Source organism: Glycine soja, chromosome 17 (assembly GCF_004193775.1).
Source record: "Glycine soja cultivar W05 chromosome 17, ASM419377v2, whole genome shotgun sequence".
In the NCBI taxonomy this organism is placed as follows: domain Eukaryota; kingdom Viridiplantae; phylum Streptophyta; class Magnoliopsida; order Fabales; family Fabaceae; genus Glycine; species Glycine soja.
The window spans coordinates 41,190,668-41,206,971 of record NC_041018.1 but is presented as its reverse complement, the minus strand read 5'-3'; the positions used below and the strand labels follow the sequence as shown (position 1 = coordinate 41,206,971).

Sequence of the window (16,304 nt, the reverse complement as noted above, 5' to 3'; positions counted from 1 at the left end):
TTTTTCTTCTTTTCCTTCACATTTTATCCATTTGAGAGAATTCTATTTTTTCACTTTTATGTACTTTCTTGTTTCATTTGTTTGCTTTGTTTTTAAAATGCCAACAATAGTACCCATAAGCAACATAGTTGTAGTTACATGTAAACATAAATTTCTACCTTAACTAGGCAATACAACCTCTCTCATTAATGCACCAGTTAAAAAACAAACAAAACTTATAATTAGATCTAACCAGTATGAAAATTCAATCCTATCTAACACCATCTGGATCAACAGCCACACTAGAAAAAATGATACCCTTTTTATGCTCCCAAATAGCCTAAATCACAACATTCAAAACCATCCCCTAAATTGTATATATTATTTGCAAACCTGCCAAACTCCAACACAAATTGAGAAAACAATTCAAATAAACTATATATGGAATAGCAAAATCCTCCTCCAACTATTTGGATATTGCTTTCCATGTCCTGTTAAGAAAACTGACACTAACAGAAAAGATGAGTAACCTCCTCATCAAATTGATCACACAGTACATATTTAACTCCACATTTCTAGCTATCACCTTTCTTTGGAATAGGATCACTCTTGTGGGAATTTTATTAAGTAGTAATTGCCATGAAAATGCAATAACTTTTAGAGGTACAAAACATGTATCTTCCATGATAGGTATCCTGTTGCTCCTGCTGAGTAGAACTATTACGACAACAAAATTCTTCTCAAACATAATTACATATTCACAATCAAACATGAAACTATTAGTTAAGTTGAAACAACTTTGTATTAATTTATCCACATGCATGCTTCATTTGTTTTTGCTTCAATTATTTTATTTCTTGACTACTTTAAATTTGATTATACTAACTTTTGTTTTGCTTCTACACGTGTAAAAGGTTACTCACCAACTAACTATGTGTCAACCATACATCTTACTGAATACCGTAAGAAGAATAAGAGGTATATTTGTCTTGTGATGTTCGACGTGACACTAAATCCAGCACAAGAATACATTGTCATTTTTTTGTTGGTAAGGTCACCTTATTGTTTTGTTTGCTCAAATTTTACTCTATAGACCAAAGTAAATATTTACATCTATCTGTAATACTATTGTACAATAATTCTTTGATTCTTCAATCTAGTTAGTTGCTAATGGTTGTTACACTAATTGGAATTTAGGAGACTTCCTCTTCATCTTAACTATTTGAAGTAGAGATAATTCCGTCCCCTCTGGACAATCCATCTGCATAATGTAAAACCATTTTAAATATGAAATTATAAAGTATTTTTTAAATTTCCTTTACACATTATTAATTACTAGCTAGTTGTAACAAGATGACCAAGAAAATTAGAGAGGTCTAGTCTTAACAGTTTTTATGTCAGGGCATAGTCTTTACCCACCAATGAATGGTGTAAAGCCATTGCAATTAGCCCCAAATTTGATTTTATACATTCATAAATAACTTGGTGAACCTGATTTACTTATATAGTTATTAGATTATACAAGTTTTGATGCCTGACTTTTTCTTATCTCCCATCTCCATGATCAAACTCCAAAGGGTTTTCATAATTCATACCATCTAGATGAATAGAAGTAAAAGATGCCACACACCAGTCCTTAGGAATTAGGTACCCTACATATTTAGAATAGTTAAAATGTATCAATTGTAAATATATACATATTTTTTGTACAAATCCTTTGGGGCATTGCTTCCTCTTTTTGAAAAGCATACCTTTAATATCTACTTCTTTGACTGCTTTTCTCCAAATAACATTGGCAACATTTATCATTCTTTGAGTTTAGTTGATAACCTTGAGGGTAGTAAATGAAAGATAGAATAGGAAAGAAAATTATCATATGATTTTTTTTTTCAGAAAAAAAAAATTAGAACAATCAGGTAGCTAGTAGTAGTACACTTTATGTGTTAGGAACACATTCTTGAAATAAAAAAGTATGCTATTATGTTTTAGCAAGCTAATCATAACCAAATTGAGTAAAGTTCAATTGCATTACAATTCCAAAATCATACCCACTACACCTTGATTTGGAGGAAGTATGTGTTCTGCTTATGTCATAACAGCTTATTATGATCAAGCCCCATTGGATAAATGTGGTAAGTGTACATATTGTTTTCCTGCCTCACCTTATTTAAATTAAGTTTAAATTATGAAAATTTTAATATTAGGTTTGGTTTGCTAGGTAACTCAAGTGGGAACATCTCAATAGTTACAAGTTATCAAGTTTTTTTAGTACTCTACCACTTGGTTACATATGCAACACTATATCTGCATAAATCATCATGTGTAAAAGAAAGGCAACAATGATGTGAACCTTTTCATAACCAATTATTCTAGTAAGGTTACACTTGGACATCAAGACATGTATGCACTTGGAGTTCTTGATAAGGAAGGTCAGATCCTAAAGACTGTACTCATTGCTATGATTAAGGTAATTAATTTTGATGAGAAAAAAGTTTTACCAGCTTTCAATGGATGCTTTTCATATATTTTCATTAGAGTCAAAATATTCCATTATTCTTTGTGTGTGTGCCAAAATATTCTATCATTCTGTGTGGGTGTGTGTGCACGTGTGTGCGTGCGTGTGCGTGCGTGTTTTGCTTGATGTTAATTATATATGTTTCTAAGATATCATAAATAATTTTTTGAGGAAATAGGATATGCTTTGTCATTCTTATATTTGCACAAGAAGAAAACTTCATGAAAATCTCTAAAATGTTTGATAATTTACTTGATAGGAAAATGTTGTTTAATGTTAAGATAAGTTGAAAGAGTTAATTATTAACATGAAACAAAGTTTGTGTATATTTTAAACAACACGTTGTAATTGAAGCAATGACCTTTTCTTATAAACATGTTTTGTGGTGATAGACGAAGGTTTGTAAATTGTAGGGGTTCAAAGGGACTATATTTCTTGAATGTTTTGCACTGGGTGGTTCTTTTAGTGTTAATATGGGGATGGTACAGTAACTATACATGATTATGTTTGTAATATTTTTGCTCAGCTTGGTTTCACCTAATCTGTCAATTGGCTTATAAAAAAGAAGCTAGAATTTTTGGATGAAACACTTTAAAACACTGAAATAGAATGTAAACCTATATTTTTCTAGACTGTTGATCTATAACTTGTTAGAAGATTCCAGAACTCACAAGTTATTATACAAATATAACCATCATCAAATTTCTAAAGAATGGGATGTTTTAAAAGTAAAGGAAACAAGTCTGGAAAAAACTTGTAAATATAGTTTAAACAAATTTAACATCACAATATCTTTTTTAAAATCATGTGAATATCTAGATATTTATTTAATGCTTCTCAAACTCAAACCTAAACCTTATTATATATTTACTAGTACCTTTATACTTAAAAAGTGAAATATTAAATTTATTGAAGTAAAAATAATTTAAAATTTTACTTCTGCGTTCTTTAGGGCACTAAATTCATATACTCAATATATAGAAGTTAATATAGAAACTAGAGAGAGAAAATAAAACCAAATCCTTTATGTAACAAAAAAAAGTACACGATAAGAAGAAAAAAAATAGTAATAATAAACTAAACCCTAATTATTGTTTCAAATGAAGCATAAAAAAATAGTAATAATAAACTAAACCCTAATTATTGTTTCAAATGAAGCATCGTAGTATTGTTTTTCTTGTACGATAATGTAAGATTATTTATATATATTTTTGGATCTTCTGCAGGTTGGAGGGGAATTTTGGAAGGAGGTGCAGTGGAAGATTTGTTTCAGAAACGCTTTGGATGGTTAGTTATGAGAGTGAATTATTCAGTCCAACTCAGACTCTCACTGTTACTTCTTCTTTCTCAGTCTCAGACTCTCTCACTCGGTCTTGGTTTTGTCTTTTTGGTTGGACACTGTTCACAAATGTTCATCGCTCTTCATATACATGTTACAAATTTGTAACTAATCAAAGCCAAATCCTTATTAATCAAAGCCAAATCCTTATTATTCCATCCCATCGGTCTTGGTTTTGTCTTTTTGGTTGGACAATCCTTATTATTCCATCCCATCGGTCTTGGTTTTGTCTTTTTGGTTGGACACTGTTCACAAATGTTCATCGCTCTTCATATACATGTTACAAATTTGTAACTAATCAAAGCCAAATCCTTATTATTCCATCCCATCGCATTCCAAGCCCTATTATTACTCTATCATGTTACATTTCCTAAACCCTATTAGGTTAATATATTAGGTTAATATTTAGGTGTAAGATTAGGTTAATATATTAGGTTAATATTTAGGTGTAAGAATTTAGGTTACTATTATTCCACCATATTTCTTTAATACTACGTCACGCATTATTTACGTATAATATGTGCACTCTCCACCATTCTTTAAACATAAGAATATAATAGTTATACATATAATATGTGCACTCTCCATCACCATTCTTTAAACATAAGAATATAATAGTTACAATAATATTATGCTATTTACGTTACCTACTGATACAAGAATTTTATAATATGGTTTATATTACTCCTTATCTAGGTATTATTTACCAAGACTTAGAAAATAGGAACTGCATGTGATTATTATAATATGATTTATATTACTCCTTATTTACGAATTATTTACCTTTCATACTGATACAAGAAATAAATAATGTCACTTACACATTGATATAAGAGTTATATAATAGGGTAACTTTCAAGTTAAAGTTTAAGATAGAGATATAAAATCAAGAAAGTAATATATATATATACTACTAATAATATATTTTTATAATAATATTCTAGCAATACAATAGATGATCCATGCCATGCTACTCCACGACGTCCTCCAGACAAAGTTTTTAACTATAAGATGTAAATATATATTATCATCTAAGTAATATATATACTGGCTAATCATAAATCTATATACTTGACACCCCCAATTAATCCCCATAGTTTTGTACACACTTTTATATATACACATATCTCTTTTATGTATATATCAAAGACTGTCCAGGAGATGATGAAAGGTGATAATCCAGATGATGATGTAAGATATTCACTATCACAGACATAATACTTTATTGCTATACTGTCTGTCTCTTTCATCCGATGACAATTTACATGCAGAAAGAAGGAGTTTGCAGGGAGTCCCACGCAGTAGCTTCTCCAAAGAAGAATTTTCGGTTGTTACCGAACCCGCCTCCTCCTCCAACAATAGGATAATCAAGAGACATAGCAGCTTCAGTCCAGATGGACTCATCAGACACAGGCATGGTGTCGTCCATTGTTGGACCCCAGAAGGGGCGAAACATGTCGTCCTCCTTGCTCTCCACAGCGATGGAGGAATAGTAGTAGCCGTCCATTTCCATCGGCACCGTGTTGTTGGTGGTGTAATTGGTTGCAGACAACGGAAGAGAGACAATAGAGTCGCAGCTGGTATACACGGGTGCTGCTGCATCTGCAAGAAAAGAAGAAGCCATGGAAGAGACCACGGGGTTGTTGTTGAGGATGTTGATGCTGTTGTTGTTGAAATCAGAATGAGGAGTGACATTGACAAGGTCAAAGGTAGGGTGCACGAGAGGCTGTTGTTGTTGCATCATCATTTGGGGAACCTGAGGTTGTTGCTGTTGCTGTTGCTGTTGTTGCATGTGAGAAGGATTCATCACTCCAGCAGCATAAGGCACAGAGAGTTCTGGGAGGTTGAGTTTTGCATCAGGTCCATAAAGCTTTCTGGCAGCAGCATCATAGGCCAAAGCAGCCTCACGAGCGGTGTCAAAGGTTCCAAGCCAGAGCCTTGCACCACGGTTGGGTTCACGTATTTCAGCAACCCATTTTCCCCAGGTTCTTTGCCTCACACCTTTGTAGGTGCAAGTAGCATTCTCAGGGCCACCTTTCCCTCTCATACACCCCTTTCTGGAACTGGCTTGTGCAGGTTTCTTCACCTTCTTTCTCTCCTGAATTCCCATGCCTGATTTCAGCATTGCACACACTATGGACAAATATTTGTAACAAACTAGGGGAGTTACTAAAAGAGAGAGAGAGAGAGAAAAGAGAGAAGGGTTTTTGTTTTTGTTTTTGTTGTGAGAGATATGGGAATGCAGGTATTTATATTATTTTGAGATGAGAAATGTGAGAGAGAGTAAATAGTAATCCCAAGTGTTTGAAACGTGGCCCTTAGTGGAGTTAAGTAGCTACTTGGCATGATGAACCAGGCTAATCGTGTCAACTATGAGCCTCACTGTTGGTTTCTCTTCTACACACTTGGCTCGTGCCTTTGTTTGCATACAAACTCAGGTGGCGAACAATCGAGAGAGAAAAAAATCTTAACTTGATTTCCCTTTTTTTTTTCTTTTTCTTTTCATATATTTATTGTGTGAAATAAATGAGGCCATGAATGCAGAATAAAAATAATGAAAGATAAGGGATGGGAAATTAAAAGCAGTGGGGAGAGAGAAAGCGGTTTCTTTTGAATAAATGGGTGTTTATCTGTTAAATGCTATTTGTTTTTTTCTTTGGGTTTAATTTGGATTTGGATATTTAGCAATTTACTAGAGGATGGGTGCGGTGACTTTTGGAGGAAACGCGTACGGTTCAAGATAACTATGACCAGGAAATAAAAATTTAATCACATGAAATGACTGACAATAACAAAAAAAAAAGCCAGAGAAACTGATAATCCTAGTTGATTTTCAGAGTGTGGAATTGGAAACAGTCACCAGTATTAGTATTACCTTAAAAGAGCCAAAACCAGATCAAATGGACTGAGACATCACAAGTGCCACTTGCACCACGTGTCAGTTTACCAAAGTTGATAGACATTTTATGTTGTGTTACTATTTTCATTTATGTGCATTTTTTGCACCCACACATTCACACTAGTCAGTAAGTACCTTTTTAATTTCTTTTGTTTGCAAAATAAATAAAAAAAGTGGTTCCTCTAAGCACCGGTAAGGAATATCCTTGGGAAGTCTAAATATAAAAGAAATATGCAGAACATCTCTTCAAAATTTAGTTTTTTTTATCGATAATTATGAATTTATTAGTTTTATTAAAAATATTAATATTTACTATTAATACTTAAAAGTAAGAAAAACTCAAGTGGCTTGGTGTCATAACAATAGGGGTCCCTTTGACAAAGCTTTAACCACAAAGGTAACAGCGGTGGATGGAGAAACTGGTTATTAATTAGTATAGATATATTATACTATATTAATTTAATACCTGCATTTAATACTTGTATACACCAAGGCCATTCTAATTTATCTGGGAAGAGTGCACAGCACGCTTTGGTGTAACTCTGTGTAGTGTGTACGGTAGAGGGTATCAGCAAAGAACAGTTACAAGTACAAGTCATTCCTCTTTTGTCCAATTTTGAGGTTTCCAAAACCATGACTCCAGGGTATTAAGTTTATCTCCTAACTTTACATTTGTTTGTTTTGCCATGTCTGTCCAAATGTGCAGTTACACTATATTCCAAGCATTCTACTCAAAAGTAAGGCTGATAAGCACTATTTTTGCTTCTAGCTGGCAAAACTACCATTTGCCAGTTATATGAAAACAATTAACACGTTGCATAGACGCAGGGCAAATATCGTTCATGTTCACATGAGTAAGCAACTCATAGAGATCCATGAATTGGCATTGCTAAGGTGTCATGGAAGTCCCAATGAAGCCAAGTACAAGTAAAAAATGGCTTTAACTGGTACACAACTCAATACCCCAGCTTAGGTTGTTTTGTTTGTACTAACAATTTATCTAGAAGATTAACATAGCAAGTGAGAGGGCATACACAAAGACTTCCATTATACACGACAGATCCGAATTCCCTGTGGTCGGAAAAATCACATATTCAAGCAGTCAGACAATTAGAACCGTCTGATGAAAGATTTAACGGTTTATAAATAATTCAGTAAATTCAACTCAAAAAATACCTTTAGAATACTAACCGTCTGATTATCAAACAGTCCATAATAATGACTGCGTGAATGCAGAGAATCCAAATCCATACACGACATTGTCTCTCATAATGTTTACCATGCCAGCATGGGACTAGTAGATTCTTGCAGTAATATTTGACATAGAAATTGCATATATCTTTTACATTTTTACTCCAGATGATATGATGTAACTTATCATATCAAATTGCCAAATTGATGCTTACAACAACATCAGTTCGAGGAACTTGGACTATCAGACTCACGAGTATTTCTCTAAAACGAACTCTGGTAATAATTCTCTTAATCTCTGTTCTCTGGTAAAGCCAAATTAATACCAGAACCAATTTACGTGTAATCTTTGCCAAAAAAAAGCCTCGTTGAACTGTAACATTTTCTAAGAAAGCATAATAGCACATGATTCTCAAGGTGGCACGCTGAAAGCCAATGCTTCTTTGGAATCTGAGCACTTCCTTAAAGCCGACCTTATCTCCTTTAACATCTCGTTAATCCTGATACCCTTTCTGCAAGCAACAAGAAATTTTTACCAAAGTCAATGAGGGTACTATCAAAAGTATAATGTAATGTAATATAATAAAGTACAATATAATAAATTGTCTACACAATTACTACACGTGTGAAGAAGAAAAACACTTTAAAAAATAAAATATAAAACAAACTGTCAAGCACTTACAGAACGCTAACTCCAACAACAGAGAGAGGTCGTGGATAGTCCTCAAGTCTTTTTTCCTTCCTGTCAGTTTCATCAGACAATGGATCTAGAACTTCAGGGCTAGGTTTTGGATCGGAAGCAGCACCATCGTTGCCAATTCTCATAATTTCTTGAGTCAATGATGGAAGTTTGTCCTTTGCCTAAAATTAAAATTAGGTGAAAATGCTTGTTACGTGACATAATTTTAACTTTTTCTTGAACATACATGACCCTCACCAAATCACACAATCACCGACCGGAGGATGCACAGTCCCTCCCTTTTCAAAATAAAAGGAAATTAAAAGATAACATGTAACCCACATAGAGGCTCCAACGCCACATACCTCTGGTAGGTCAATCTTATTCAAAATTACAACGTATGGTCGATCAAGGTACTCAGGATTATACATGCGCAACTCCTGCAAAAACAGAAGAATTGTCATGGTGAGAGCATGAGCAGGATTAAAAACAGATAAGAAAGGGAAACTCATTTCAACAAGAAAAATTGGTCTGACCACAGATTATTTTCTGCACGTTAAATGAGAGATTTATTTGCATACTTTGCCTAGCTAACTCAAAATACCAAAGACAAACAACAGAGTTGTGATCATCAACAATAAAACATCTTTTTTTTTTTTGGAAGGCAGAAAATATATATTATTAATAAAAAACACAGCAGTACCAGAGGTACTGGTGAGATATACACAAGTACAAGACACCTACAGTGTCACCCTCCAAAAACAAAGGAAAACCCAATCAGGACCCCACCACATAAGATAAAGATACCCAACCCATATTAACCAAAGTACTCCATAAGATTGGAAGACCAATGGTTAAAAGGAGTAAACATCTTACTTACAAGTAGATGATTTTTAAGACGAAATTAATCAGAGATAATAAGATAAATTTTCCAAGTAAAACTCCCTTCTAATTGGTTATAAAATGAATAACCTACAACTTCAAATAAAGCTGTTGAACCAATAAAACACCCAAGTCTGAATGGATAAAAAATATATTCAATCATAAAAGGTAAAATACATACTTCTCTGACAGTTCTGTAGTCATTTATAGGATTCTCAGTGGCAGCATCAACAACATGGACCAATAGCCGGGTCCTCCTGAGGTGCCTCAAAAAATTACGACCAAGACCCTGAATGCGAAAGACAAAAAGCCTTCATATTTAGCATCTCAATGGTTTAAAATGGGGACATTTGACAAGAACAAAAATATTTGATACCTTTCCTAAGTGAGCACCTTCTATAAGACCAGGCAAATCTGCCAATGTGGCTTCAGATGAATACATTCCTGCCCCCAAGCTGGGATCACCACCAAGGCGTCCAAGATTTGGCATTAATGTTGTAAAAGGATAATCAGCAATATCGGGTTTTGCAAGTGTAATGGCTGCCAGAAGTGTTGATTTCCCAGCATTTGGAAGTCCCTACAATAAGATTAACTTGGTCTTTGAGCAAATAATGAAAACATCTGGAGGACAAAGAGTAAGAAACAACCAATTACAATTGACCTTTGTTCACTAAACAAACAAATGTTCTCATACAACAGAGAGAGAAAAAAAAGAAGAAAAAAACACTGAAGATCTAGTACACCACTCCTTGTCATCTTTCACAAACTCCAAGCCATGGTAAAACCAATATTTTAGTTTCCCAGCAATGAAAAAATTATCTTCCTTGATATAGAGATAAGATTCATCAACATCAAGACACAATATATAGTTATTATAAAGATAAAAGTGAGACAACCGATTGCTATATAAATAGGGCATTATGTATAGATGCAAAACTTACAATCAGACCAACGTCAGCAACAACTCGTAGGATCAACTCCAGCTTAACTTCCTCCCCAGGTTGACCGTGAATTAAAACCTGTAAAAGTTTTAAAATGATAATGTTATATCTTATGGTGAGGTAGGAACACAACTTGCTAATGAGGAAATTTCAAATCCTACTGGTCTACTGTTTCCAGATTCCAGACAAAGCCCAATATTAGAATTGATAATTTAAAATCATATATCTAGAGACCCACAGCAAAAATAGTGACAAATGAGCATGCATCTTGGACAAAATAATTGGTCACTCATTCTGTACTGCAATATTCAAATAAACTTTGATTAAACAGGAACAGCAAGAGAAGAACCTTGTTGATTATATCCTTGTATAGAGTATTCAATTTGCACAGATTTGTAACTACAAGAGGCTACTACTGATACCAAGGATGACACTATGGGAAATATTCCATACACAATAAGCTTTACCTTGTCCGAGTCATCTCTCATCACATTAGTTGTCAGAGCCATCATCTTTTTCCTTTTATGCTGTGGCATTTCTAACAAGCTAATCTGGGTAGGCAAAAAAGAAAATTCAATTCAGGTGTAAAGTACAACAATAACAAACTGGAAATAGGTATATGCCATGAATAAAAAGGGCAGCCCAGCGCACAATGTTCCAACCTAACGGGGTCTAAGGAGGGTAGATGTATGCATCCTTACCCCCACAACCAAAGAGACCATTTCCAGGATTTAAACCCATGACTTACAAAAAAGGTCATAAGGCAGCAACTTTACTGTTGTGCCAAAATTATTTATATGTATATATGAACTCCAAGGGTCTAATTATTTTATTTTATTACCAATCTGAACTAGTACAACTTATCTAACACCAGTAAACAATCCAGCAATGCCTTTAATGGATTAAATGAGCCCGATTCATAACTCAATTACAAAAAAAAAAAAAAAAAGAAACAGATTTTAAAAGAATTTTAAATATGTATGTATAGTACCCCTCCTTGTCCTCCCCTCGCAACAAGAACTTCATCCCAAGGTTGTGCTAGATCAGCCAACATCTTCCCTCGTTTGCTTTTCACAACTGTACCTGTTACATTTATAAACACGATCAAATTTAATTCTTCAGAGGCTTTTACCATCTCCCTTGCAAAAAAAAAAAAAAAAAAGAACCAGAATGAAATATTTCCATTTTCTAATGTGACAAAGCTAATCATAGAGGTTCAAAATGAAATACTTCTAACAAGTTTGTTTATAGTCTATAGGCTTAATTATATAATTCGTCTCTTAATTATAATTAAAAGTTCAATTGGATCCCTTAATTATCAAAAGTTCAATCAGGTCCTTTAGAAACACTTCAATTAAGTCCCTCCATTATTAAAAAGTTTAATCAAGTCCTTCAATTGTTCAAAAACACTACAATTGTATCATTTATTTCCGCCAACTTGGTTAGTTCAATCAGGTGCTCCGATTATTTGAAAACACTACAACCAAACTAATGTGTAGTGTTTTTAACCAATTGGAAGACCTGATTGGGATTTTTAATAATTGAAGGACCAATTGAACTTTTAATTATAATTAAGGGACCAATTTTATAATTAAACCTCCTTTATATTGACGAAATAGATTAAAACACAAAACCAGAGCATACAAACCTACAGGAACAGCAATACGCAGCGTCGGTGCAGCAAGTCCATCGCGAAGCATCGAAGTCAAAACGCCCATGGCATCAACGTTGCCACCGCGTTTGGCGTGGTAGCGGCCTTTGTTGTGAAACTCCAGCAGCGTGTCTTTGGACTCGTCGGCGTAGAGCACGACGTCACCTCCGTGGCCACCCATGGGGAGAATGAGGGATCCGTCGAAGTCCCTCTTCAACGAGCCTTTCCCTTTCTTCAACTTCGTTTTTCCTTGCTGCTGCTGCTGCTGCTGCTGCTGCTGCTGATTCAGCACCGCGCCGTGGCCGCCGTCACCGGCGCGAACGGTGATGATGACGTGGTCGAAGTATTTGTGAGGTTCCTTGGCCAACGACGTTGACGGCGGAGGAGATGCGTCGGCGCTGGTGACGGCGCACCGTACCGTTTTCCGTTTGTAATTTACGCAGTTGTGTCTGAATTGGACGCCCCTTTTATACGTAGCGGACAGTGTTAATTAATAAAGAGAGAGAAGAAGAATGAATGAATGAGTGAGTGAGTAGTACCTTGGAGAGAAGAAGGGATGAATGTTGAAAGATGAAGAAGGTGGAGATGTTGAAATTAGAGACACCATTATCCGAATTTCGGTACAAGAGGAACCAACGGAGTGTGAGTAACTGATTCTTTCGAGAAACCCCATTTCATTTTTATGGGATAGTTACGTAAATTAAATTTTTCTAATAATCGATTATATTTACACTTGATTGTTGTTATTTTTCAAAAATAAGTTTACTGAAAAAAATATTTTAAAATAATTAATCTTGTTTGAATGTAATAAAATAATCCAATTTGACATAATAAGAGACCATGGAAGCAACTGAAAAGAAGAATTTATTTTTTTTTGAAAAATAATCATATTTAAAAAATTAGCTTATGTTTTAGAAGATTTTTTCTTCTTCTAAATTTTAGTTGTGTTATCAAACATCTAGATTGTTTTGTAAACAATTTTTTTAAACATGAAAACACTGAAATTAGAGATTATAATCTCCCCAAATTATTTGCAATTATCATGGTTAAACTCAATTGATTGAGGAAGTTGTGTAAGTTATTTTAAGTCCTCTAGTGTCATTCCTTTTTTTAACCAAAAATTTACACATTTATCTAATAATAATTAATTTAGTAATTATATATAAAATAATTTATGATTAGTTGATAATACAAAAAATTATACTAATAATATAAGTTAAAATATAATTTTAATCTCTCATATTTTATTCAATTCATAATTTTTATGCTGTATTGTGAAGAGCCTCTAGGTAATGGGGTACGAAGTTTTTTATAAAATAGAGATATTTAATCACCTTGTTTTTTTAAAATCGAGAATTTTGATTTAACTGACATTCTATATAAAAGTTTTAAAGTAATTTATTATAAACTTTTTTAAAATTATTATAAAAATTAATAATCTTACTATATAATCATTCAAGATTACATAGCGTTACAAAAAAATATATGATCCAATAAACACCAAAAAAAAATTACAATACCAGCCCATTCTAAATTTCTATTTAAATTATTGTGGGTTTGAATGTGTCAATTAAGCAAGAGAATTCATTTTTTAGGAAATTTAAAATGATTATGACAAAATAACTTGTGATAGAATATTTGAAAGGGAACTACAATATTAGTATTTTGATTAATTAAAATGGTGGGATTTCTAATTCTAAAAATTAAATAATTTGAAATTTTTTTGGAGAGATGACTACTCTCACTCATATTTTTGCTTGCAACTTTAACTCTTAACCAAGATTTTTAGGACACAAGCTATTTTTTTATAGACATCAATCAAGATTTTCTTAGTCAAGATTTTTTGCATGACATCAACCAAAAATATTTTTGTCATTTTAAATTTTAGTTGGTGACAATCTAAAAACATTATTAGCGTTGTCAGGAAACAAAATCTGATCAAAACAGTCAATATTTGTATTGTAAATCATTAAACATATTTTTAATTACATAGTTTTTATTTTCTATAAAATTTAATATTAAAATTTCATTTTAAAAAAATATAAAAATAAATTTTTACATTATTGGGAAATTGAATTGGCTTAACCTTAACAATGAATTTGTGTTGGTTAAGATCCCACAAGCAAATATGAAATGAGATCAGAATTGGATTTATTTAAACTTATTTGTTAAAAATACTTATATTAATAAAATAAGAATTTTTTTTATTTTTTCAGTATGTTTTTTTAAATTGTTTATACTTTAAAAAAGTGATTTTCTATTTATTTATTTTAAGAAATAAATTTTATTTACTTATTAAAAATATATTTATATAAAAAACATTTATTTTAAAGTTATTTTTTTAATTTAAAAAAATACATAAAGATTATAAAATTAAACATCACCGTCCACCAACACCTCGCTGCTTTTCACTTCATTCTTAATTTCCGTTGGGTAGTGTTTGGTTTAAGAGACCGAAAGAGAGTTCAAAGTGATTTGAGATAAAATAAGATAAAAGTAAAAAGTCACGTCTGTTTGATAGAAATAAATTAGTGTGAAAGATTAAAAAAAGTAAGTGGGTCCTGTGTTAGCTTTTCATCTCAAAATGAGGTGAAAAGAAAGAAAGTTATAGTAAAATGAAAGACAGAGACGTTTCTGAAGAAGAAGAAGAAAAAGAGGGAGACGTTTTTTTTGCTCAAATTAACAAAAGTAACCCTTCTTCCTTTTTTTTCTTTTGCTGTTGTTGTGCCTTAAGCTGATCCTTTCGTTGGTAACCCCATGTTCATCATGCATCACACTTTTTTCTGTCTTTTTTGGCCACTGTTAACTAAATTGCTTTGAAAGTGGCATATAATTAATTATACAAAAAGTATAATTTTTTTTTTCTGAATGGACCGAACAAAGAACACCCCAGCACCAAAATCAATTATTACCCAATTGGGATTCACTTACAGAAAAGTATAATCGATTGTATGCTACCGATTTTAATAAATTTACTAAAACAATTTTGTTATAAAAAATAAAGGAGAAAACTATGTATTCAGTGAGGGGTATAATAGGAATTACATTAATCAAGTTATTTCTTTTTTTTTATCTCTCAATCAATTTTCATTTAAATATTTCATCTGTTTTATATTCTGTTACCTTAATCAAACAACTAAATTTTATACTCTCTTTTGTTCCTTTTCACTTCTCATGTTATTTTCATTCCTTATACCTTATAATTCCACCGTCTTGTTGATCTTTGAATTGCTTATAACACACTATTGTTCTCTTTCTTCATCATACTTTTATTGTTGATAGTGAATTTTATAAAAAAAATTGTAAAAAATATTGAAGCCTGTATTAAGAAGTATATCTGTAAGTTTTCTTTAAATGATATTTTTAAAATTTATAAAAATTAAGTAATAGTTAAATATAAATACATATGTAGAGCTTACATTAAATAAAAAAATGGAAGGACTTATCTATCCTAAACTCAATATTAGAGCAGGAAAAAATAGTAATTTCTGATTTTGGAGGATGAAAATTAAAGAAAAATATCTTACACCGACTCAAATAAGAATTTTCTCATTTTATAGAGAAAATAACACTAATTTCAAATTTTAGATAGATAAAAATAATATTTTTTTTATAGGGAATAAAATAAGTGATTGAGGTGTTAATCATGGAAATTATATTTATTTCTTCAAAGGTAGTTTATTATTATGAAGGATCAATGTTCACTAAAATGATTCTATTAATAAATAAATATTTAAAAATGAGACATACAATTCATTTTCAATTATAAGTTATTTTTATATCAAACAAACAATCCTATAGTTTTCAACTTATCAGGAAATTGTTTAATATTTAATACATATGGTGATCCTAATTTTGATAAAAAAAAATATCCATAAATAATTATAATTGTATCATATAGTGATTTGTATGATAGTTTCTAAGTAGATTTAATAATAGTATTTTCGATTTAAAAGTTAATCTTGATAATCATTAGATTTAAATAATAATTCTAATGATAACTAGAAGTAGAAATTGGAATACTGAAGATGTATCAAAATAAAGAAACATAAATTTATTAAAAAGTGATAATAAATATATATATAATGACCTTCTGAACCAATAACAAATTTTGATGTGTAACATTGTTGATATTTAAGAAATTAAGTGATAATAATTTAATCCATCGAAAAATGACCTTCTGAACCAATAATTAAGTGATAATATTAACAATGGAATTCTATGATTT

The 16,304-nt window shown here is 32.0% G+C and overlaps 2 protein-coding genes across 2 annotated transcripts; both read right to left on the bottom strand.

Annotated features, from left to right (window-relative positions):
- Positions 1–5,002: 5,002 nt before the first annotated feature.
- On the bottom strand, positions 5,003–6,193 carry LOC114393131 (ethylene-responsive transcription factor ERF043-like). The gene has a single exon (XM_028354394.1). The coding sequence runs from the start codon at positions 5,956–5,958 to the stop codon at positions 5,095–5,097; it is 864 nt and encodes a 287-aa protein (XP_028210195.1). The 5' UTR covers positions 5,959–6,193; the 3' UTR covers positions 5,003–5,094.
- Positions 6,194–7,891: 1,698 nt separating this feature from the next.
- On the bottom strand, positions 7,892–12,750 carry LOC114393983 (probable GTP-binding protein OBGC2). Its single transcript, XM_028355515.1, has 10 exons — positions 12,616–12,750; positions 12,074–12,540; positions 11,417–11,508; positions 10,893–10,976; positions 10,426–10,503; positions 9,861–10,061; positions 9,666–9,773; positions 8,968–9,042; positions 8,606–8,784; positions 7,892–8,435 (listed from the first exon to the last, which is right to left on the bottom strand). Exons 1-10 carry the CDS (start codon positions 12,747–12,749, stop codon positions 8,336–8,338), a joined length of 1,518 nt encoding a protein of 505 aa, XP_028211316.1. The 5' UTR covers position 12,750; the 3' UTR covers positions 7,892–8,335.
- Positions 12,751–16,304: the final 3,554 nt, after the last annotated feature.

What these genes read in the sequence shown, in the direction of transcription:
- LOC114393983 (XM_028355515.1), bottom strand. Translation starts at nt 12,749, where the DNA reads ATGGGGTTTCTCGAAAGAATCAGTTACTCACACTCCGTTGGTTCCTCT. An exon ending in TTGCTGACGTTGGTCTGATT is followed by an intron (nt 10,062 to 10,425) that starts GTAAGTTTTGCA and finishes ATCTTATTGTAG; the next exon opens with GGACTTCCAAATGCTGGGAA. An exon ending in AAGGTGCTCACTTAGGAAAG is followed by an intron (nt 9,774 to 9,860) that starts GTATCAAATATT and finishes TTTCGCATTCAG; the next exon opens with GGTCTTGGTCGTAATTTTTT.
- LOC114393131 (XM_028354394.1), bottom strand. Translation starts at nt 5,958, where the DNA reads ATGCTGAAATCAGGCATGGGAATTCAGGAGAGAAAGAAGGTGAAGAAA.